Below are 24,897 nucleotides of genomic sequence, written 5' to 3' on the forward strand. Positions count from 1 at the left end.
AATAATGCTTGGCTAAGAAAAGAAAGTGTATGGCCACTGGAAATAAGACTGAGTGAAATGGGAGGAATACAGAGATTCTGTCTGCTGCTGTAGGGAGAAAATTTGTGTGGTCAAAGTTCAGAGTTTAACCAGCCAGTACTGCGGAGGACACCAAAATAGAGCGTTTTAACAGCAAATGGAGGACCAGAGATAGCATTGGTCCATTACTTGGTTAGGTCGATCACTTCTCAGATAGGGTTTCAGACAAAGCAGAAAGGTGTGATTCCTTTTTCAGCCCTGTTTTCAACACCAGTGATATGCCATGGGACCCTCTGAGCCTCATTGTGTATGATGGTGTCTATGATAATTTTAAGCTCCGACACTGTTCTCTGCTTCATTGTCTTCCTTTGAAGGCTTTCAAGGACCTTAGCATCCTTTTTATATTATGGAGCTCAGAAGCACACACAACATTCAGTGTGAATTGAATACGGCCTGGGACATGAGCTGCTGGAGAGGAGCTGTGCAGAGAAAAACGTGGGGGTCCTGGTGGACGACAGGTTGGCCATGAGCCAGCAGTGTGCCTTGGTGGCCAAAAAGGCCAATGGAATCCTGGGCTGCATTAAAAAGTAGGTCAGAGGAGGTGATCCTTCCTCTCTACTCTGCCCTGGTCAGGCCTTACCTGGATTACTGTATCCAGTTCTGGGCTTGCCAGTACAAAAAAGACAGATCTCCTGGAAAGAGTCCAGCAGACAGCCATGAAGATGTTAAAGGACCTGGAACATCTCCCCATGAGGAAAGGCTCAGTGACTTGGGTCTGTTCAGCCTTGAGAAAAGAAGACTCAGAGGTGATCTTATTAACATTTATAAATATCTTAAGTGGGAGTCTAAGGGACATGGCCAACCTCTTTTTGGTAGTCTGTGGGGACAGGACAAGGGGAAACGTCCATAAACTGGAGCATAGGAGGTTCTGCACCAATACTCATGGGAACTTCCTCACAGTGAGGGTGACAGAGCTCTGGAACAGGCTGCCCAGGAAGATTGTGGAGTCTCCTCTCCAGGACCAGCCTGGATGCTTACCTGTGCAGCCTGCTGTAGGCGCTTGCTTTGCTCTAGATATCTAGAGGTTCCTTCCAACACCTGCAATTCTGTGATTCTGTGAGGTTGTACCTATGTTAATTGCCCAATTGTTAACTGGATAATTGCCTCTTTTATAGTTCTTCTATCGGTTTGAATATCTTGGATCTCATATTGTTTTATGCAGTTGTGTTTATATTGCAAAAGAAAATGTGGTTTACAGGACAATGTCAGGAGCTTTAAGATCTTAGCAATCAACTAACTAGCATATAGGGTTCAAAATGTTTCATGTTTGTAAGATGGAGGAATGTTTCAGCAGAGTGGAACGGAAGAGGGAGACATTTTATTTTGCTTTGAAATAAATTGATAAAATATTCTGGCTTTGATAACTTTAGCTATAATGAAGCTTCCAATTAGGGTATACATTTTACTAGTCAATAAATACTCTGAAGAGTTGTGTTAAAATACAATTTCTATTATTTTGTGACAGATATTTCAATGACTTTCAATTGGCACTTGTGGGTAAATGCTTAATAAAAAAAAATGGACTTCATGAAAATGCTGAAGAGGAATATATTTTCATACATCAAAGATGATTAACTTTGAAAAGTATTTTACAGAATTACGACTTCAATTTGTAGTTAAAGAAATACAATGGAATACTTTCACATATTTAGCTGTGCAGTTATCATTTGTGTAGACAAACATGTCTCAAACTAAACTAAACTGGAAGAGAATGCGTTAAAGGACAGGATGTTTTAGCAAAAAAATGGACTTAGAGACTTCCAAAAGTAAAAAGCAACAAAACAATGGAGAGTGTCAAGTTTTGTCAGTCTTTTCTGCTGACCCAATGGGGAGGAACTGATCTCTCCTGAAGCCTCACACAGATGAACTGATGGACGAAGTGAATGAACGCTAGGGAGGGTATTGTAGGGCTTGGCAGCACAGCTAAGTGGATAATGTACTAGGTTGAAAGAGCTGGTGTTACCACATCCTGTATTCACATTATGCCGATATTACATCTGATTCCAATGGCAGAGTTAACAGTACCTCTACCTTATGTGACCTGGCAAGAATCTAGCTTGAGATTGTTGTAGGTGCTTTTGTTTAAGGCAGAAAGAAATGAACCAACTCTTGCTTCAAACTATCACTGGAGAGAAGAAAACACTACTTTTATCTTGGACTAGAAGACTTTGAAGGCTGCTGGCATAAAATTTCATGCAGTACCTTCACAGAGGTTATCAAAGTGATTCACCAGATATGTAATGTCAATAGCTAAGTGATGGGCAAAGTTAAATACATTATCTGAAGTTCAGAAGTAATTATGTCCATGTCATGAGTTTATGACTTTTGTTATTGGTATTCCATATAATAACATTATGTAGTGTACTGGGAGCTAAAGACTTAATGCTTCAGTTCCATGGATTGTCAGTATTTCTGGTTCTGAGAAGAGAAGAACTACATATCCCAGAAGACATTCACTGTTCTGTTTCCATTCTCTATTTGGAGGGAAAGATAAAAAGATAAAACTGCTCATGAGTTGTGAGACTGCCTCTTCTTTTACCGCATGTCTCATGTGGTTTGTGCTCCTGAGCCATTTCACCTTCGGCATTAGAGTAAGGCCTTTGGTTCTGGACACACTCTGTCTCTCATTTATTTGATTTATTAGCTTCAATTCTGATTATATTCTATTGTATTGTGTTGTCTTGCGTTCATCGTAGATTTGCCTGGGTTGAAAAGGACTACAATGATCACCTGGTTTCATCTCCCTGCTACGTGCAGGGTCACCAATACCAGGCTGCCCAGAGCCACATCCAGCCTGGCCTTGAATGCCTCCAGGGGTAGGGCATCCACAGCCTCCTTGGTCAACCTGTTCCAGTGTGTCACCACCCTCTGAGTGAAAAACTTCCTCCAAATATCTAACCTAAATCTCTTCTGTCTTAGTTTAAAACCACTCCCCCTTGTCCTGTCACTATCCACCCACAAACAATCACACCCCATAAACAATCATTCCCCCTCCTGTTTTTACGCTGCCTTCAAATACTGGAAGGCCACAATTAGGTCTCTCTGGAGCCTTCTCTTTTCCAAGCTAAACAAGCCCAATTCCTTCAGCCTTTCTTCATAGTAGATGTGCTCCAGCTCTCTGTTCATCTTAGTGGCCCACCTCTGGACCTGTTCCAAGAGTTCTACATCCTTCCAGCACTGGGGGCCCCAGTCCTGGATGCAGTACTGCAGATGGGGCTCACAAGAGCTGAGTAGAAGGAGACAATCACCTCCCTCTCCCTACTGACCACCCCTTTTTTAATGCAGGGTATAACTGGCCTTCCAGGCTGCAAGCGCACACTGCTGGTAGAACATGGCGTTGTGATATTATATTTAGTAAATTAGTTTTCTCTCTCAGCTCGTTGCCGGTCCTTTTTTTTTAGCCCCATCTCCCTATCTTTTTTCCCAGTTTTTTTATCCTTCCCCTTCTCCTGGGGCATAGGTCGTTGGGTCTCTCCTCCCTAGTCAGTCATGGGACTGGGCAGAACCGGCCCATAAACTTGACAATCCAGTTGTCAGTTACAGAATTTTACCCTTTCTAAAACATTAGGGCAATTGTGTTGCTGTTAAGAGTTTACGTAAGTAATGCCATTCAGCCTTCTGGTGTAGGCCATTCAGAGAGATCGAGGTAGGATGGAGAGTTGAGCAGAGAGAACCTTATGAAGTTGAACAGGGGCATGTGTAGAATCCTACCTCTGGGAAGGAATAATTGCGTGCATCAGTACAAGTAAGGGGCTGACCTGCTGGAGAGGAGCTCTGCAGAGAAGGACCTGGGTGTCTTTGTGGACAGCAGGTTGGCCACAAGCCAGCAGTGTGCTTTTGTGGCAAAGGCCAGTGGTATCCTGGGGTGCATTCAAAAAAGCATGGCCAGCAGGTTGAGGGAAGTGATCCTCCCCTCTCCTCTGCTATAGTGATGCCACATCTGGAGTAGTGCTTTCCAATTTAAGACAGACAGGGAACTACTGGAGAGAGTCCAGGATGTTTAGAATCGTGGAGGACTTGGGACTCTTCAGCCTAGAGAAGGCTGAGTGGGGATCTCCTCGATGCTTATAAATAACAAAAGGGCGGATGTCAGGTGGATGAGCCCAGGTTCTTTTCAGTGGGCCCAGTGACAGGACAAGGGGCAACAAACACAAACTGAACACTAGAATGTGACAAAGAACTTTTCTTTGAGGGTGACAGAGTACTGAAAGAAGATGTCAGTGGAGGTTACAGAATTTCCTTCTTTGGATATGTTCAAGACCTACCTGAATGCTTTCCTGTGCAACTCACTCTAGGGAACTTGCTTTAGCAGGAGTATTGGACTAGATGATGTTCAGAGTCCCTTCCAACCCCTCCAGTTCTGTAATTCTGTGATCCTATTACAATTCAATTAGGAAAGCCAGTTATTGGTCCTCGAATAATTCCTTCCTAGGCACAAGAGCTGGCAGAACTTGTTACTGAGAGTCACTTAGAGAGAAAGGAATCTGGCAGTTGTATCTGTTTTCAAGACACAACTCTCTTGCTGCAGCCAATTTTCTTTACCAGCTAGTTCAGGGGTCTTGGGATTCTGTATTGGCAAAAGTAATGAAAAAAGTTGCATCTGCTGCACTTTTAAATTTTTAAGGTGTGGAAAATTATGTAACTGTAGACTGTTCCATTAGCCACTGCTTACAATCCTGGTTCACATATCATATGAATAATACTCTTTGTGAAGAACTACTGTCGTAAAGTTGGTTACTCTTTTTATTTTAGTCAGGCTTTTTATTTTTCCACAATGATTGCAGCTTATGATTAAAAAGATTTTAAAACCAAAGTTAGACCTACAGACGTTTTCTTGTCTCAAACAGATGAAATGCTTCTTATTTCTGGCTGTGTTCTGCTTATTAAGAAGATGAAACATTTACACCCACATTTTGTGTTGGAAGAGTGATTTTGCTTTTTGGTGTAGACAGACCTCAGATGTACTACGGAGGTCACTCTGAGGTGCTTGTGTTCCATTTATCAACACACAAAAAAAGGAAAAACTAACAAATTAAGCTTTTTTTTTGTATTAACACAGTAAGATCCTTAGAGAGATTACATCTCCAAATTGGATAGGGTTTCTGTTATGTTATTCTTGTAAATTTATTCCCTCTTCACATTTTTTTAAGCTTACCTTTGTAAGAATTTATTACTTCTGCAATATTCAAATTTGTTCTTAACATGCTTAAGACGATCTGTTGTTTTTATTTTGGTCTGGTTTAAAATGGACAGTGGAGTGACTGTCTTTCTTTTTGACTTTAAAAAAAAGTCAGCAAATAGTTTTCATTCCAGAGGGAAGTTTTTTATTTATTGTATTTGTGATGAACACACTGGGGTCCATCAATGCTGGTCACTTTTTTAAGAGCCATCTTTTAAGAGTACAAGTCAGGCAAGTCAAGTCAAGAGAGCAGAAAGAAGGCTTTGCTGAGCAGAGCCTAGACAGAAAAGGAAAGTGTGCACTCTGGAAGTAAGGTCAAATGATGCAGGAGGACTAAAGTGATACTGTCTGTCATTGTACAGAGAAAAACTCTGTGTCCAAAACTCAACTAAAGTTGAAGCTTGAGGTCACCAAAAGGGACACTTAAGTATTTTAAGAATCAAAAGAGGACAAGAGATGACACTGGTCTATTACTTGGTGAATCACTTCAAACTATGGGCTGTGGAAATATTAAGTGCTCAGCCAACTTGGAACTTGTGAGAGATTTGCTGCTGCAGTTGGAAGAGTGTAAGTCTATGGGGCTCAATGGGATTCAACCTATGTTACTCCAAGAGCTGTCAGATGTCCTTATGAGTCTTGAAATCTCCTTCTCTCAATTATTTTTCAGCAGCCTTTGCAATCTGGATAGTGGACTGGAAGCTGACAAACATTGCAATTTTTGAGCAGGGCAAGAAAGAAGACATTGTTTGCTGCAGATCTGTCAGTCTCATTTTAATGCCTGGAGAAATTAGGGAGATTATTCTGGGATTTAGTGAAAAGCACCTAAAAGATGGTGCAGTCTTTGCAGCCAGCATGGGTTTATTACAACCAGTTTATTACAACCATGTTTAACAAACATAATCAATTTTTATGACAATGTTACCTAGTTGTCTAAGGGAAGTCAGTTGACATCATCCTTCTGGATTTTGGTAAACCTTTGAATACTTTTTCTCACAGTATTCCTCTAAACAAAAATCTCCAGCTAGACAAAAACATAGTGTGATGAGGGAACAGCTGACTGGTGTGTCAGATACTTCAATGAATAACCTGGATGTAGGATCTGAATTTATTCTAAGTTTGTATTTGACACTAACTTGTGAGAAGTTCCCTTGAGAAAGAAGAGGCTTTGCAGAGAGATCTTGACAAACCAAAGGGCTGGGCTGTCAGTAATGGCATGAAGTTCATCAAGAGCAAGTGCTGGATTCTGCACTAGTTACGGGCCAACCCTGAATATATCTGTACAGACATAGGGATGAGATGCTGGAGAACAGTCCTGCAAAGAGTGATCTGGTGTTCTGGTTGATGATAGGTTGAATGTGAGCCAGCACTGTGTCCAGGCAGCCCAAAGGGCCAGCTGTACCCTGGTGTGCACCCAGGGGTGTTCTGCTCTGATCTCTGCTGAATGACCTCACTTCCAGCATTGGGTGGAGTTATATAAGGAGGACATAAAGCTACTAAAGAGTGTCTGTGGAAGGCTGCTAAGTTTGAGAAGGATCTAGAAGGCAAAACATATGAGGACCAGCAATGTTCCCGGGATTTCTTCAGTGCAGAGCAGAAGAGCTGAGGGGAGGCCTGATGGCGGCTGCAGCTCCTCACAAGGAACGGAGGGCAGCGCTGAGCTCTGCTCTGTGTGGTAGCGACAGGGCCTGAGGGAACGGCATGGAGCTGTGCCAGGGGAGGGTGGGGTTAGGGACAGGTTCTTCGCCAGAGAGTGGTAAGGCTCTGGAACACATTCCTTAGGGCATCGGTGATGGCACGGAGCTGCCAGAGTTCATGAAGTTGGAACTGTGCTCTCACACTTACTGATTGAATTTTGGATGGTCCTTTGTGGAGCCAGGGGTTGGACTCCCATAATCCTTGTGTGTCCTTCCCAACTGAGAATATTTGGTGATATTATGACTTTGATTTAAGAAAAACAGTATTTCTGTAGTATGTATCCTTTGATCTCAGGCTTTTTATTAACCATCTTTGCTTTCTACAGTCAGTAGTTCTTGGCTTTTTATACAGAAAGTGTTTCGAAATTTTGAAATCTCAGCTATTTCAGGCTTTCACCTTTTAGTCTAGCTTATGTGACTTGTCAAATGCTGCCCTGAAAAAATAAATCATATTAATTAGATTTTATCTGATGCAGAGATAATAAAGAAAACTGCACTGTAAACATGAAATTGAAAACAAACATGCTATGTAGGTATCTTCAGTAGAAGCTGGAAAAAATACTTGGTTAAAATATCTTCATGGTTTATAATGTTTTGTGAAATCCAAGCATCAAATCCTATTCACACATAACGTGACTAAATGTCTCTGTGAAGGAAGTTAATAATTCCTTTTGACTTCCTTCTTCTATAAGTGAGTTTTATTAATGTGTGTACTAGAAAGTTCTTACATATGTTTGTAAAACAGTGTTTTCAAGGAGCATTGAATTTTTTTTTTTTTTGCTGCACCAAAATTATTGTTTTTGTGTTTCAGACATATGATGAAAATAGGAAATTGGCTGATGAAAATGACGTATGATGAAAATTAGAACCATTTAAATGATTTATCTATGCTAAAGCTTGTAATAAGAATGGAGAAAGAGTTTTTACTGGGCCTAGCAGGTACAGGACAAAGAGCAATAGTTTTAAACAGGAAAAGGAGGTAAATTTTTATTAGATATATGCAAGATGATTTTCACTGTGAGGACGGTGAGGCACTGGAACAAATGGCTGAAGTAGTGGATGCCCTCTCCCTTGAATTGTTCCTGGATGACATGGGTGGGGACTTTGGGCAACCTTTTATAGTGGAAGGTGTCCCTGCCTATGGCTGAAGGGTTGGACTAGATAATCTTTAATGGTTCCTTGCAGCCCAAACCATTCTATGATTCTGTGACTCTATGAAGCCCTTAGTTTATCCATTCTGACTTTCTGTGTACCACAGCATAATAAATGTAATTAATTTACCCTTGTATTTATTCCAGTAACTTACATTTGGTCAAACAATATTATCCAGAAAAGCCATGGAGACGTTATGAGATAGAGATTGTGAGAGTGATTATTATGGCTAGTAATACTTTCTGCTAAATATTTGTATGGAATTTTAAAAGTGTTTTTTTGGCTTCCTTAAAAATTGTAGTTTATGTATATTTATATATCCTTGTTTTGTGCAGTTAAACTGTGTAGACAAGGTTCATAATGCACTGCTTTATTGAAGGCATCTATAGCACTGTAATCAACCGAGTTTTTCTTGAGAGCATAAAGAATGGTATTGAGTTTTACAGTATTTCTCCCTATATATAGTTCTTAGAATAGCTTTATATTGCTGCTAATACTGATGTTAATCAGACAAAATCCAAGGTGGGCCAGGGAGAGAATTAGGCAAAAGCCCAGCTTGAACTCAATTTGGTTGTTGGTGTAAAAGAGACAAAAAAAATTAACAAATGTACTAACAATAAGAGGAGGGCTAAGGAGGACTTCCATCCTTTCCTGGGTGCAATGGGAAATGTGACCACTGAGGATAAGGCTGAGGTTCTCAGAGCCTTCTTTACGTCTGTCTTTGAAAGTTGGATTAGTTATCCTTGGGGTGCTCTATCCCCTGACCTGGAAATCTGGGATGGGGAGCGGAATAAAACCCCCAGCATTCATGTGGAAACATCTGGAGACCTATTACTCCACCTGGGATCCACCAGAAGACACTGAGGGAGCTGATGGAGGTGATTGCCATGCCACTTTCCATCTTCTGTTAGCATTCTTGGTCAAATTGAGAGGTCCTAGAATATTGGAGGCCTGCCTATGTGATTTCCATCTAAAAGAAGGGTTGTAAGGTGGATTCAGGGAACTACAGACATAGTGGCCTGACATTGGTGCCAGTGTAGGTAATTGGCAGATCATCTTGAGTGAGATCATGTGGCATGTGTGGGACAACCAGGGGATCAGGCCCAGCCAGCATGGATTCATGAAAGGGAGATCCTGTTTGACCAACCTGATCTCCTATGATGTGATGGATGTGAGAAAGGCTATTGATGAAGTCTACCTAGAATTCAACAAAGCTTTTAACTCTGTCTTTCATAGTATTCTCCTGGAAAAGTTGGCAGCCGATGGCTTAGACAGGTATGCGCTTTACTGGGTAAAGAACTGTCTGGATGGCCAGGCCTGGCCCGGAGGGTGGTAGTAAATGGAGTTAAATCCAGCTGGCGACCAGTCAAGAGCGGTGTTCTCCGGGGATTGGTACTGGGCCTGTCCTGTTCAGAATCTTTATTGACAACCTGGATGGGGGGATTGAGTGCAACCTCAGTAAGTCTGAAGATGACACCAAGCTTAGAAGAAGAGTTGATCTTTGTGGGGGTTGGAGGGCTCTGCAGAGGGATCTGGACAGGCAGGGAAGCTGGGCTTAGAGCAGTGAGATGACCTTCAACAAGATGAAGATCTGGGTCTTCACTTCAGTTGCAGGCAATACTGCAGGCTTTGGGCAGAGTGGCTGAAAGACTGTGTAGAGGAAACAGACCTGGGGGTATTGGTTGATGCTCAGCTGGACTTGAATCAGCATTGTGTCCACGTGGCCAAGAAGGCCAGTGGCATCCTGGCTTGTATCAGAAATAGTGTTGCCAGTAGGAGTGGAAAAGTGATCATTCCCCTGTACTTGCCGCTGGAGATTGCACCTTGAGTGCAGTGTTCAGTTTGGGCCACACCCTGCAAGAAAGGCATTGAGGCCCTTGGCATCGAGGGGCATGTTGAAAGAAGAGCAACAAAGCTGGTGATGATTCTGGAGCACAAGTCTTACGAGGAATGGCTGAGGGCACTTGGATTGGTTAATCTCAGGGGAAGTCTTATAGCTCACTACAACTCTACAACAAAGAGATAGTAAATTGACCTAACCAGCCACGTAAACCCAGATACTCTCTCTTCCTTTTAATTGAATATTATTTTCTGTCTGCCTTTTCATATTGCAAATATGAAGGAATACAATTTCCATTAAAAATTCTTTATTAGGACCTTCATTTTAATTATGTTTTGTGCGTTTAAAGAAAATGTTGTAAATATGAGTCTACAAGAACGATTTTCATTTCTGTAATATGTTTACATTTAAAGATGAAAAAGGCTTATGTCTAAATAAATGACTATGATTCTAAATATGTTGAAAATATTGTTTGAAGTATATAATAATAAGATCATGTCTTACATAAAAGCATTTAATCAAGGAAAAATAATGTAATAACATTTAACAGACCTCTGCGAAAGTATAGGAAGAATAAATTGGGAGTGAAAAGAAAGTTTATAGTAACCTTCAGGGCATCATGAATTTCCAAAGGAAATCTGAGCTCCAAAGTTTGCTTCCTGATTAGAGGCAATGCTTTCCAGTTTGACCTATAGTGTAGAAACCTATTATGTTCATACTTCACCTTTGCATAGCACGCAAACATTATTTAATGTTACTCTTGTGGCATGAAAACTGGATAACTAAGGCAGTATAAACCAGGAAGAAATATTTTTGCTTTTCTTTTTCTAGTATTTCTATAGATGCCTGCTATTTCTCTTGGTTTCTGAATAGGCTGTGTTTTTTTTTCAGTGAAATTGCTTTTTTTTTATAGTTGTATATTTTATTTAATACTAAATTATGCTAATGTATCAAGATTGTATGCGTTTAATCATCAGAGAGAAGTCAAAGAGAAAAGTATTTAGGAAATAAGTAGGAAAACAGTTATGCTAGAAACATGCTAAAATTGTGTTTAATTTCATGGCACATATGCTTGTTGTAAAGCTACTATTGTTCAATCAGTATGTTCCCCAGTTTGCAGGGTAATAACATATTTAACTAAAGTAGAAATTGGAAATTCTACGTTATTTCAGAGTAAAGGATTGGGATGCCCCAAAACTTATAATAATCTCCAAATACAGGAAATCATCAGTCAAAGCTAAAGTCCACAGTAAGATATGCAAATAAAAAGAGAAGTAACTAATCTTGATCCCTTCCTTGAGTGGAAAAATGCAGTATCAGTTAGTTTCAACAAATCAATGGCTGTGATCCCAAATGGAAATAAGCCAATTTTCAATACTTGCTTTTTCTTTTTTCTTATGTCATTTAAGGGTTAGCTGAAATTTGCATACAGATAGGAAGCTATAACCAATACTTCAATAACATTGGCTAGAAATTTATCTAGGTCTTCCACAGTGAAGGAGAACTCTCTGTTGTGACATGGTGTGAAAGATATGATGAAAAATAAAAATAAAAAATTACTAGCCTTCTACTGCTATAAAAGCAGACTTCCTCTGTATCAATTTACATAATTTACACTATTTTTCTATTAATAGGTATGAGCATAATTAACAAAATTACTGTGTATATCCATTCAGGAATTGCTGTGTGGGTTACATGTATATAATAGCTCTGATATTGTAGAAAAATGTATTTTATTGTCTAATAGTATATCTTGTCAGAATTCATATTCATTCATTGAACAAAACTATACCAAAACATTCTAGTTTTCTCTTCTTTTTCCTCTCTGCATATGTTCTGATGTGAAAAGATCATTTAAGGGTGTAGTAATGTTTACAGATTTTTTTAGTATAGGCTGTATGTAGTCATTCAAAGCTGTATGAATACAGTACTTTTAAGTAGATGAAATTTAAGATTTCTGAGGATTTAAATGACATCTGTGTAACAATTACTGGAACAACAAACTAAAAATAAAATGGATGTAAAGTTTATGAGAAAGTTGTTCAGTCTTACCTAAGCAGATAAACACAAGTAAATTGCAATTCGTTCTTTATATCTTGTATCAAATACAACAAGACTTGTTCAAGAATGCCTTCGATATTCTCATTGTATCTGTAGTTATTTACTACTAGAAATCTTGAAAGTACACTTCATTGGTGCACAGTTTTCACTCTTCCCTGCCCCTTGCTTTGTTCTTCAGAAAAGCTGTGGGAGTAGTGTATCTAGTTAGTGTACTGATTCAGTCAAGTGAGATCTAGTCATGCACCTGGTACACAAGATACTCAGCTGAAAGTTGCCTCATTTCATTCTTTTATATGTGTTTGTTTTGTCTTTCCTAGGTCAAATAAGTTACTATAATGAAACCTATTAAGGTTAGATCTCCTTTCTTTTCTCTCTTGAAGATTTATTTTTCCTAATGGCTATATGTAGTTACAGAGCTGTAATTTACCTTCTGAAATACAGAAAACAGGAAAATAAGAGCTTGATCTTTACAATATTTATTTTGCCTATGACTTTGTTGCATCACCTTACTCTTTGAGTGTCTCTTTTTCAGGCATTTTCTTCCTTGCGTTATTGAACATGTGACAAAACAAAGTGTGAGGCACTGATTTAAGAGAATTAGGCCAGGTTCTCCCATATGTACTATAACTCATTAATCTGTGATTAAAAATTAATAAAATAATAAATGACTAAGAATACTGTATTGTATTTAGAGGAAACAAACGTTAGGTATCTCTGCAGTTTCCAGTGTTCCAAGCTATGAATTGGCTTGACTTGCAGATCATTAGTATTAATGTTGGAAAGCAGAAGTAACAGATTGCTAACAAGTCAGGAAGAAAAATATTTCACCTGAGTAGAACATTCCAGTTAATTTTAGTGTTACAAAAGTACATGGTACATGAAATAAACATCTGTAAGCAGTATTAAGGAGCATTCAGATTGATTTGTATCTGTCTCATCTGAATCTTATGTGTTTGGATAATAAATTAAGGCAAAAGCATCCTGGCTGTTTCACAAAAATAATTTCAGTCAATTCAGACTTTTACTTTTACTCCAGGGTTTCTGTTTATCTGTTACTGTTTTATTCAATGCAGCTGAGACCAGTTATCTCCCCTGTGATTTTTGAGGTCACATCATAGGTTAGATATGTATTACAAATAATCCTCTGAGAAATTTTTTCAGATATAAGTAAAAACATTGCCAAGAAAAGAAGCTATTCTATTGCAGATGTTAATAAATGAAACAGAAACAGAGCACTAGATATGCTGTTTATTTAGAATTTCTCAGCAGTATACAAGAAACAGGAAAAAATGCAGGAAAGTTTCTACAACAATTTTAAAACTCGTATTGCTGCTGCTTTGCATAGTTCTTGTATGTAAATGTGAGCTTTTGGGAAAAGAGTGGACATAATGCTGTTAAGAAAAAAAAAAAAAGAATGATTCAGTGCTCCTGACATAAACATCTTTCCTTGAGATAGTAAAGAAAATGGTAATTTCTTAGAAAACTCCTGTGTCAATTCACAGAATCACAGAACTGCAGGGGTTGGAAGGCATCTCCACACATCGAGTCCAACCCCCAGAGTTACTAGAGTCACGGTCTCCATGCTTATCTGGGTGTTCTTTTAAAACTAGAATTGTATTGGCAGTTTCAGAAAAGATCTTTAAGCCAGTGAAAAAAATACAGTCTGTTTCTGTTTAGTCATTTTGAAAAAGGCAGTGCCTTTATGAGGACTATTTCATTCTAATTTGCCTTCCCACCCCAACTGAATTGCAAACATGCTTTTGTGAAAGATGGAGCCTTAGTGTAATGATGACCAAATGAAAGTAACGTGTTGTGATGAATATAAAGCAGATACATTGGACAAAAATATGTTTTCATCTGCCATCGGAGTGTAAATTAGTATGCTGTAAGGGCATGCTGCCACTACCATCTTTGGAAAAAAGATAACAATTTTTGTAAAATTCCTCTCTTAGTATCAGAAAAATGACCTGCACCTAGTGGTCAGTTTTCCTACTAAATTCAGAAGCAGCAGCAAGTAAAACAGCCATTGTGAAAGTGAATAGATGATTTAGTTGAATTAATATTTTTAAATAAATGAATAAATCCACCAACTCATGGAAATGTTTTGAGTACTTGTATGCATAAGATTTACTTTTGATCAGATATACCGCTGCCACTATCTTTCACAGACTGTTGGTAAAAGCAAGGATACTTAACTATGAAGTTTGTTCTTGGTTGACCCTAAAGATGAAAATTATTTTTGGACTCTTTCATTTCCCAGACTGCTGAATTTACTGTGAAATTACTGTGATTTCTTTGACAATAGGAACATGCTAACTAGAAATAAGATGAGTGTCAGAAATACGTATTTCTCATACAGAAAAGCATAGCAGCATGATCCAGGGTAGCTCTTTCCCACATAATAAAATTTCCATTTTTATAAGCAACACAACTCATAGGGACTGTTATAAATTAAGGTTTTCCATTTCAAGAAATCGTACAGAGGTCATTCAAAAAGAATTCCTTACGTCTACTGATATCATTAATTCTAGGAAATGGTGGCAATTAACTAGGCCAATAAAGTACATTTTTTTATTATAGACCGATTCAGTTCTATCTCCTTCACTCCCCTAAAAATTTATCAATATAAAAACAAATTAACAATGATAATTAACTCTCATCTGATAGTTTCGCTGTAGCACATACATTGCTCAACAAGATCTTTTTGTAGAGCTCTAATTCTTTCATATAATGGTGATAGTTTCATTTGAGAATGACCTAAAATGTCAGTCACATGTTTCCTATTCATAATACAGCATGTGACTTTCTGCATTTATGAGACATTACACCCCAAACTAAGAAAGAGCAGGCATTGCTACTGACTATGGGAAAACATAGGCATGGAAGTGATGTATTTTCTGGTAATCAGAAGAAAAAGTTTCTAGAAATAAAAAACTGAGTCTTCAACACATTTGTATCCCTGAATATTAAGTAAGAAATCATGAAAGAAATATTTTTAAAATTTCTAACACAGAAAGCTTCAAACTGACCTCTTCATATGTCACATAAGTGTTGCTTTGGGAATGCAGAAGCTTAGTTTCGACATTCACTTTGACAAGCATTCTTTCTGAAGCTCAGAGAAGCTTTTAAGTATCTCAGTACCTGCTTCTTTAACTTCATAAGTTTCATAAACAGGAATTAATGTTGCTGAAGGTTAATGTGTAGATAAATAAGGTATTTTGTCCCAAGTGAAAGAAAAGCAAACTAAGGAAATGGAATTTTAAAAATATGTATACCTTTAACAGAGGTCATAGTTTTATATTTCTCTTCAGGTGTTTCAGTGATATCAGGCCTATGAAGTACATGCTGCCAATCTAGGAACAGCAGTCAAGATTTCATTTTAAGATAGTTTTAACATGTATAATCGAAGTCTTTTCAAATAGATCCTCTTTGAGTTGACCTCAAAGTTTTAATTTATACTGGTTGTCTGTAGCTTGAAGGTCTTCTTTCAGTAGCACGGGATTTCTAGGTTATAAGCATTTTTTTTACCATATTTCTTTTTCCAGAGTCATGTCATCTTTGTAGAAAGTCAATAAATTTGGAAATCTCGGTCGGCCACATTCCACCCAGAGTTTTCTTACTGTATTTTCTACTGATTTTAAATCTGTTGCTTTGAACTTCTGTGACGAGTGACAGCTCTAATAGAAAAAACTGCAAGTCACCTTGTGAATGGTTAGAGGGAGCATGAGTACTGTATAACTCTGGAAATTGCAAAACCCATATTCTGCTTAAAATATTCTTGGCTACTGTGTGCCTACACATACTGCTACAGCAAATTCATGTGCCCTATTTGTCCCAGTTTACTAACAGAAGAATTAAAGCTGTAACGTATATTCCGTACTGGGTGCTCTTCATCTTGCAAACATTGAATATTCATTGAAGGTTTAGAAAAGAAGATGCTTTCAAAACTGTGAAAATGAGTGCTAAGTGATTGTACAGCATTCCAAGGTTTGAGTAAACTAAACAGAACATAACTGATCTTAATTCTCCACTTGGAATTCTCGTATAGTGACTGTGTTCTCCAAGGTCCAATATGATTTCTGTAAAAATCACATTTAATTTTATGAGATGTCTGATGCTGTAGAAGAATAATGAACTGTTTTTCTCCTCTTTTGGGCAGTTTTGGCATGAACCATGATGGAATAGGAAATTCCTGTGGGACCAAAGGTCACGAAGCAGCAAAACTAATGGCAGCTCATATTACAGCAAACACCAATCCTTTCTCTTGGTCAGCCTGCAGTCGGGATTATATCACCAGTTTTTTAGAGTAAGTAATCTCTCAAGAAAAATCACGAGTTATTAGAAAAATTCACACCTTTCAGAATAAATACTTAGTAAATATACAGTGGCTGGCTCTAATGATTTATGTTTTTAGAATGTAAAAGCACAAATGAGTGAAGAATTATGTTGTAGAGCTCTTTTCCTGTGTACTGGCAAAAGCTTCTAATCTTTTTCCCTTTTCTTGGTGTTAAGTTTTAATCTATTCAAACATTTTAAAGTTGTGATCATATTCTCTTTACTTAATCTCAAGGTGAGAAATAGGGAAGATGAGAATTTGTCAGTGATTAATAGGAAGTAATTTTTTGTTTAAATATATGTGTAACATGAGGAAATGCAGGAAGGGAACAAGGTTCAAGCCCTTTTCCTTGTTCTCCCATTCATGTGTTTTTTTTATGTAGTCTTGTGGTTTTTCTGTATTCATTGGCAACTTTCATGAAAATAATCAGAGTTGAAGCTGTCATAGATTTTTATATTAATATCTTTAAACCATGCTAATCTATACTTCTATAGTGATTTTTATCCAGAAATAGATTCCTACCAAAAATTCTACTTCTGCATAAAAAAATTAAAATAATCAAAATATATCAGTATCAGAAATGTGTTCATTCTCTACATGACGCATAATGAAGCCATTGTGTGTAGTTAGCAATTGAAAGACAGGCACAGAACTGTGAGTTCACTGACAGCTAGTTAATAATGGTTTTTAAAATCTGTATGAGACAGTGGGTTCATGGGAGCAGGCTGACACTGATTGATAGGTGCAGTGTCATCAGTGAAATTATTCTTTAAGAAATAAAAGTTGTTCAGAAATTCAATCAATTTGTGTTAAGAGGTGGACTTAAACCAATCAGATAGTCTAGTCATTGGATTTCTAAGAACAAACTGAACTTTTTCTTTTTCAGAATAATAATTCTGTTCCTAATAATTCTGTTCCTAAGGGAACAGAATTCCTAATAATTCTGTTTTTAATAATTCCTAATAATTCTGTTTCCTAAGGGCTCCATCCAGACCAGTAACGTTTTCCTTCAGCTGGTTCAAATGTAGCTACTATCACATTGAATCACTGAATTGTACAGATGTGTTTGGGCTCCCTGTCTGTATAATGAGCATAATCAAATGTGTTAATATTAGGGGTTGTTGAGAGGAAAATACTTGGTTTTGGTTAGTGTATCAGGTTAAGGTGTTCTGTATCACCTCACTGAACAGTACACCCACTTTTATGTGCTGGAGTGTTTAAACGAGTGTCTAGACTAAATCATACTTGAATGAATTATCCCACATGTGCGTAATGCTGATTTCTCAACAATATAAGTTATTTTATTAGGAGATATGCATGTATTAATTAAACACGAACAGTATGAAAAAAAACCTTCAAGATCGCTGCCAGTCATATCTGCTCAGCTGAGCTGCTCTCTATAGTACTCCTTCTAGTATACTATATAGCCAAACTTCAGCTATTTGAAAGAATAGGATTTTTGCATCTCTGCTGTGAGACTAATCCACACTACCAATAACCCTGACCACCAGCTTACATTTCAGTTATTTTCTCACAATCACAGATTTACAGAATTGTAGAGTCTGGAAGGGATCTCTAGAGGTCACTGAGTCCAACCCCCCTGCAAAGCAGACTCCCTACAGCAGGCTGCCCAGGTAGGTGTCCAGGTGGGTCTTGAATGTCTCAAGAGAAAGAGACTCAGCCACCACCCTGGGCAGCCTGTTCCAGTGCTCCATCACCCTCACAGTGAAAAAGTTGTTATGCACATTTGTGTGGAACTTCCTATGCTCCAGCTTCCTATATTCCTATGCTTTCTTGTAGTACTGGGGATTTGTCTATTACTATTACGTTTTTTGCTGTTTATAGTCTTCCTTCTATTTGTCACTCTCTTTTAAACTTCATTTTGAATTCATAATTTTTTTGAAAATGATTTATAAATTGATGACGACTGTTCCATGGGTAAAGTATTTTTTACTTATGTCCTTAGAGAAGGAAACACATGATAAATTCTGTGGCTTGTATTATGCTTAAAATATAATACTGCTGAACATTTTTTCATAGTTTTAAATTTCATTCTGAACAATCTTTCACGTTTCTTTACTTGCTACCTCTGTTTATATAGTGATCAGTCAGTTTTTAGCTATGTCTGTTAAAAAAATTTAGCTTGTGCCTCTCCTACTCTGTTAAAATGATTTTATTTATTTTATTTACTCTTAGCATCTTTGATATTCTTTTCCATTCCACTGAAGCACAGTGAAGTTTCTTTAAGTTGCTAATACTTTTAAGCCTGTGAGATGCCACTGAAATTGTACTTACATTATTACAAAGGGAGAATAATACTGTATTGAATGTGTTTCTGTTGTTCTTAGCTGTTTGGTTTTTATGCATTCTTTTTAAAACTCAGATTTCTCAAACATGATCAGTTAGAGATTTGTTATAAATCTGTGCTGCTGCTTCTTGTTTTGGTTTTTAATATCCTAGAAATGAATTGATGCTTTTGTTCTTAAAATAGTCGTTGCCAGATTTTGCAAGGTAAAATAATAGTTAAGAGTGAATATTTTTTTCTTAAGTTTCCAGTCTCTCCCCTCAATTTTCCCATCTGTTCAGGTAAAAACAGCCTTAATGGCAGACGCTTTTCATTTTCAGGTAGTGATCAGTGAGCAAGAAGCAGAGAAAAATAGTGAGATTCACATAGTAGCAATTCCCTGCCTGCCCCTGTAATAGCTGAACAGTTTGAATCCAGACAGGAAAAATTATTCGATTTTTGTTTTTTCCTAATTTCTCTTCAAAACTTAGCAGCAGATGAGGAAACAGCTGATTCAGAGATTTAAAGGCAGAGCCTCAAAAAGCACTGTCATCTGTCTGCAGGTGTTTATTCCACACAGATTTTATACTGCCCTTTTTTTTTTTTTTCAATTTTGCATCAAAAAATGAGAAAACATCTGCAACAGAACCAGTAAACAACAAAAAAGGATGACAAGTATTTTTTTTTTCTTGTATTGAATTCATTTAGTTATATTTAACATCAAGAATAGAGCATTGTGGAATGAAATGCAAACATACTCAATAAGAAATGTGAGGCCATGAGTCTGTATGGTAAAACATATTTTAGATTTATCAGCGTGGGTCTCCATAAAAGTTGAGGCAGAGTAGTCATGACTCCCAGTGCAACTGGAATGCATTTGTTCAGAAGCTCAGTAACTGTTTACTGTGGTAAGGTAGGTTAGTGTGCATCTAGGTTAGTGTGCTGACTTGGGCTACTGCTTTGCAACCGCACAGTTTTGTACTGTGTGTTTATTTTGTAGTGTTGATGCCATGCTGTCCTTTCTCATCAGGCAGAAGCATTTTGAAACAAGTCATCATGGTGACAATGAAAGCAGAACCTCAGTGTTAGCCTCTTCTTTCTCAAGACTTCTTAAGATCTGCATCTGGATACAAATTTTCCAGACTGAGGGTACTGAGGAATAGCCATTAAGTATTACTTAAAAGTTGTCAATTCAGCCAGACTCTGGTTGAGAAAAGAGTTTACTTTGTGAGACAGCCAGATAGAGGGTGAATGTGACTTCATGGGAATGAAGTCAAAGCAAAGCTGTGTATATTGCTAATAGGTCCATCAAAACTCCCAAGAATGATGACCTGATAGCCCAGGCTGTGAAACGGCAACTGAGAACCATTTTAATGGGGAAAACGTTTCTTCTAGCAGGTAATAGCTGTTGGCTGTAAACTCTGGTTAAAGTGAAGGACGATTTAATTTATCACCTGAATTGTTTAGCATGCTTAACAGGGGCTTTAAATTGCATTAAACTTTTTATAGAATTAAATACAAGAAGGACTCACTAAGATTTGAAGAGTGAGAGAGCAGTGTTACAAGACAAAGGTTCCTGTGAGAAATGTAGAAACTAAAATCTGTTCATTGAGAAGTGAACTAACCCTAAAATTATTGTCTGTGGTTGAAAACCAATTGGTAAAACTTCATTGAGTGCAGCATATATATATATATATATATAAATATAAAATGCAAGTTTTGTTTTACCCAGTCTTTATTTGTCTAGGGCGTGGCCATGCAGATCCCAAGATTTAAAAAAGAGAACTTTCTTCTTCATTTCATTATTCAGTTGCTTTTATAGTTGGTAATAACCTAATCTGCTTGATGTCAGGAGTCATTAATCTCTAGTTGTTAAATCTTATCAGTGTCAGATAGGAGAAGGTTTGACAAGAAGCCACGTAACCAGCTCAGTCTTTCAAAGGTATTTTTGTCTTTTGAAGAGGAATGAAGAAGAGCCTTAACTCTTTTAACTATTTGAATAAGTAAGATCTGTCACAGAATGTTCTTGGAGAGTCTCTAGATTTGCCATACAGCAGGATTTAGCTCTGAGTAACTAGATTTTTCTAGCTCTGGAATTGAGCCAAAAATATTTCAGTGCAAGGAAGCTCACAGAATCACAGAATGGCCAGGGTTGGAAGGGACCTCAAAGATCATGAATCTCCAACCCCCCGTCACATGCAGGGCCACCTCCACGTTTAATACTAGACCAGGCTGCCCAAGCTCGTTCAGGCATCATCTGACCAAGAATCTCAGACATAAAAGTGAATATGCAAGATAATACAAGATACTTTCCTTATATGCCTTATGTACTTTGTATGGCAGATATGCCCTGTTACTCCAGGAGACTAGTTTAGTAAGACAAGGCACATTAATAATATCAAAATTCCATCTCTTTCTGTACAAATAAAAGTAGAAAATTCACATCCGTTATTATCTGTTGACCTATAGTTTTTTCCTTCACTTTAAAGATTAGAAGTCTTTTTTTGCTGACAAATAAGGATCAAAAAGGATATGTCTGTAACTATTTTAGATCTAAAGTCTTCAAAAGTCAGTATTCTGCCTAAAAGGCTGCATTTAAAAAGAAGAGAACCAGTTTTTATAATCACTGGCTTGCAATATGTTTCTGAGTATTGACTTTTCAAATAATAGTCTTTGTTTACTTGTTCTTTTTATTTTATTAATTTAAGTAAATTGTAAAGGGCAGAATTAGTCACAGGTTCCTATAGAGTGTCTGATGAAATGGAAATAGAACAAATTGGATGATTTTTTTTAGTGTCTCTCCAATTCTCCAGGATGGATACCAGTAGATTTTAGTGGGTAGAGCAGATGATTTTGATAGATGGCTCAGTAGGTTTTTTCCTAATAAGGGTGCTGGATATTTAATCAGAAGAAGAAAAGAATGCTTGGGAACATAGCATGGAGTGAAATATGCATTAAAGAAATAACAAATTATTTACTAAAAAACAAAAGAGAAAATGAGCATTAGAAGAACATTGTGCAAAATTGAAGTGTATTTGCTATGAAGTAGCTACTCAGCTATACAGCTAGCCTTGTGTAAAAGGCCAAAAAGTAGTAGAACATATCATAAGAGTCTAGTAAATCCACGTCAATATCTTAATTTCTCAGAGTTCAACAACGTTTGCATGTAGTAATCCTGTTTATCTCATTTTTAATTTTAAACATACCACTCTGAATCATATCTCCATTACTTATGCCCTTATTATACAAATATTTATATGTTATTATCTATAGATTATTGAGCAGTTTGCAGAGTTTATTCATTAATGTCGGGTTAAGCAATTTTTGTAGCCCATATAGAAATATATCTTGGTACTCTTTAAAAATCAGTTTTTACTCAGGAAAAATATATAGTATATATGCAGTAAGTCTTTTGATAAAAGCCAAATGTTATTTATAGGTATATAAGTAATTCATATTTTTATAGCTGTGTAAATATATAAATGCACTGTTTATACTTAAGTTATTTTAGTGTTGGTATTTTCCATGTTTTTATGGGAAATTTGTAATATGATCAAAGAAAATATTATGCATACTATCTAAATGTTTATCTATATGATTGGAATATAACGCAAGCATGTATTATAATGAATGAGCTAATTCTCTAACATCTCAAACTCATTTTCTGTGCTAATGTTCTGGGTGTTTTCCTCAGCCATTGAAGGAGTCCTAATGAAGTATGTATGTTCCTGAGATATGTGAGAATAAATAGTTGAACATGAGCATAAGCCCTGAAGGATCTACGTGGGTGGTTTTTCTTCTCAGCAGCCTTGCATAGAAAGTGATGACTGCACAGAGATTGTCACTGTTATATGCTAAAGAGTCTAGCATCGAGTCCCTTATTGCTGTCATTTTGATCAATGTTTGACAGTGACGGAAATTTTGAGATTGTGAGCTTTTAAAGAAAGATGTAGTATCCTTGGTGTCCTTTCGGACAGAAATAAGATTAATTTTCTAGCCTGAAATATTGTAATACAAATTAAATTTTGAACTTCATTATAGATTACTTTACTTTTGTTTCTTAACACATCATACCGGAATATTTTTGTTAATAACAGTAAAATGGCATGAAGCTTTTCAATTTTATGATGGAAAATAGTCCTAATGTGCCCCATATAAACTAATGAAATTAACTTAGGAAAACGAGAAAATGCTTGAGTACCAATGTAGTATCTTGTGGAGTAACCAGAATGTGTCTTGAGTTTGAGTTCATCTTATTCCTATAGCAGACAACAAAGACTTACTCAATCCCTCTTCAAAAATACAAATGTTCTGTCTCTGATATCATGTGGGTGTTGTTTTTTTTTTTTTTTTAAATTTATATTCAATTCCTATGTAAGAAAAAATCACAAGCAATGAAACTGTTGGTGAGTAGAAATAGTTAAATTTGCAGAAATGAAGATATTGGAAAGTCCTTATCATTCTCACTATCTACACATACAGCATTTCATTTTAGGTTCCCCCACTGATTTTGTAACACCTGTTTTTTTCAAATTCTTTGAAAGAGATAATAAAACTGAAGCAGAAGGAAAAAGAAATTAATATTCAACCTGAGAGAAGTAGTTCATAAGTTTGTTACTACTTACTAGACCATTTCTTGCTTTTTTATTAATAAAGCTGTTTTTTGTTACAATAAAAATGCTGTCTTCAGAGAATGTCACAGTTCTGTCCTGGTTTGGCCTGTTCCATGACTAATGGGAAGGGGTTGACCCATGAACCCGTGCCCTGGGAAAGTGGGAAGGAAAAGGTAGGCAGATGGGCATAAAAAAATAGTGGCAGCGAGCTAATTTATGGAGAATGCTAATTTACTAAATATGATAGCAGAAAGTGAGATAATACAATACAAAATAATTGAACTAATAAATCAATTAAATGAGACAGAGAATGTCCAAAAACCAAAGGCCTTGCTGTAATGCTGAAGGTGGGGCAGCTAGGAAGCACACTTTGCAGTGGTGAGCAGAAAAAGAAAACAGTCTCGTGACACCCAGTCAACTTCAGTACATTTAAAGATTAAGATTTTAATCTTTAATCTAATCTGTGCAGGGATCTATATGCCTGTGGCCAACTGTAATGATAGGTTTTTAAATGGTTGTCTTTTTACAGGATTATGTATTACATACCAAACTCTGCACTAGTTGCATCTGTGGAGATATTCTTGTTATATATAGCGTCAAATGTAAGCTTCCCATGGCTTGTTTAAACAAGTTAGTATCTGCAGTTTGATTTGAACAATGCAGAATGCTTAGATTGTATTTGATTTATTTCCATATTGGAATTATTAGCATGTACTCCTCGTGCACATGGAATACAAAACTGAAATGCTTTAGATTCAGAAGAACCCTTGATAGTTTCTCAACTTCAGCCAAATGCATGCGCTTGTAGTAATAACAACTGGAATATAGGGACAAGTGCGTTACTTTTTAATGCTAGAATCATGTATTTAACATTTTAAGCCCTGATTGGGTGAAAGGAAGGATTTTATGACTTGGTTTGGGCTGGGGGAGGTACAGGTGAATCATATGGAACTTTCTGGGAAAGAACCTGAATCGCTTTTTTATTATTGTTACTTAGTTGATTAGTGAATTTGTTGCTGTGTATTCAGATGTGATAGTGGTTGTTTGGGCTTTTCCACAAGGTCTGCTCTTATATTTTGAGGAAATTAACAAATTAAGGTTAAGATGAGGTAATTAGTGGTACGGTTAAAAAGGAGCCTTTTTGTTTTTATCTGCAGATGAAAGAAGTAGAAAATTGGAGATCTTCACAAAACAGTGTGGAGCGCTCACTATTGAAATTATGTTCCTTTGGCAAGATGCATGGAAAAGATTTGAAAAAAAAAACATAAGTGCTGGCAAAATTTGTAGGAATGTCAGAAAAAAATTGGAAGTGTTGGCATAAGAATTCTTTAAAAATCCTCACTTATTCACATGTGAATGAGAGTAAAAAAGCATCTGTCCTGTTTCATACTCACTAACTAAATAAAACTGAATAATTATATTTAGTAAAGTATAAAGTATTCTAAACGAAAGAACTCCATCTGCCTTTGGCTTTCTTTGTTATTTGTTCCACTACACTAAAATACTGTGGTTGAATATGGGCATACATTGAAAAAAGGCAGTGTCTATAAAAGAATATGAAAGTTTTGAAAGAAGATGATCTTAGTTAAATGCAATGGAAACTATCTTTAGATCCATACACATTCTTTTACTCACCCAAGCAGAGGTAAATTCTAAGATT

The 24,897-nt window shown here is 37.0% G+C and overlaps 1 protein-coding gene across 5 annotated transcripts in view; it reads left to right on the plus strand.

The window, feature by feature from the left end:
• The window catches only part of ADAMTS6 (ADAM metallopeptidase with thrombospondin type 1 motif 6), a 151,110-nt gene that overhangs the window by 60,293 nt on the left and 65,920 nt on the right, over window positions 1-24,897 (plus strand). For all 5 annotated transcript variants that reach the window (XM_052670410.1, XM_052670409.1, XM_052670412.1 and 2 more), the window contains exon 10: window positions 16,164-16,310. In XM_052670410.1, coding sequence (XP_052526370.1) covers window positions 16,164-16,310 — 147 coding nt within the window. The remainder of the gene's footprint in view (window positions 1-16,163; window positions 16,311-24,897) is intronic.

The sequence above is a fragment of the Tympanuchus pallidicinctus genome, unplaced genomic scaffold, assembly GCF_026119805.1.
Source record: "Tympanuchus pallidicinctus isolate F22 unplaced genomic scaffold, pur_lepc_1.0 scaffold9, whole genome shotgun sequence".
In the NCBI taxonomy this organism is placed as follows: Eukaryota; Metazoa; Chordata; class Aves; order Galliformes; family Phasianidae; genus Tympanuchus; species Tympanuchus pallidicinctus.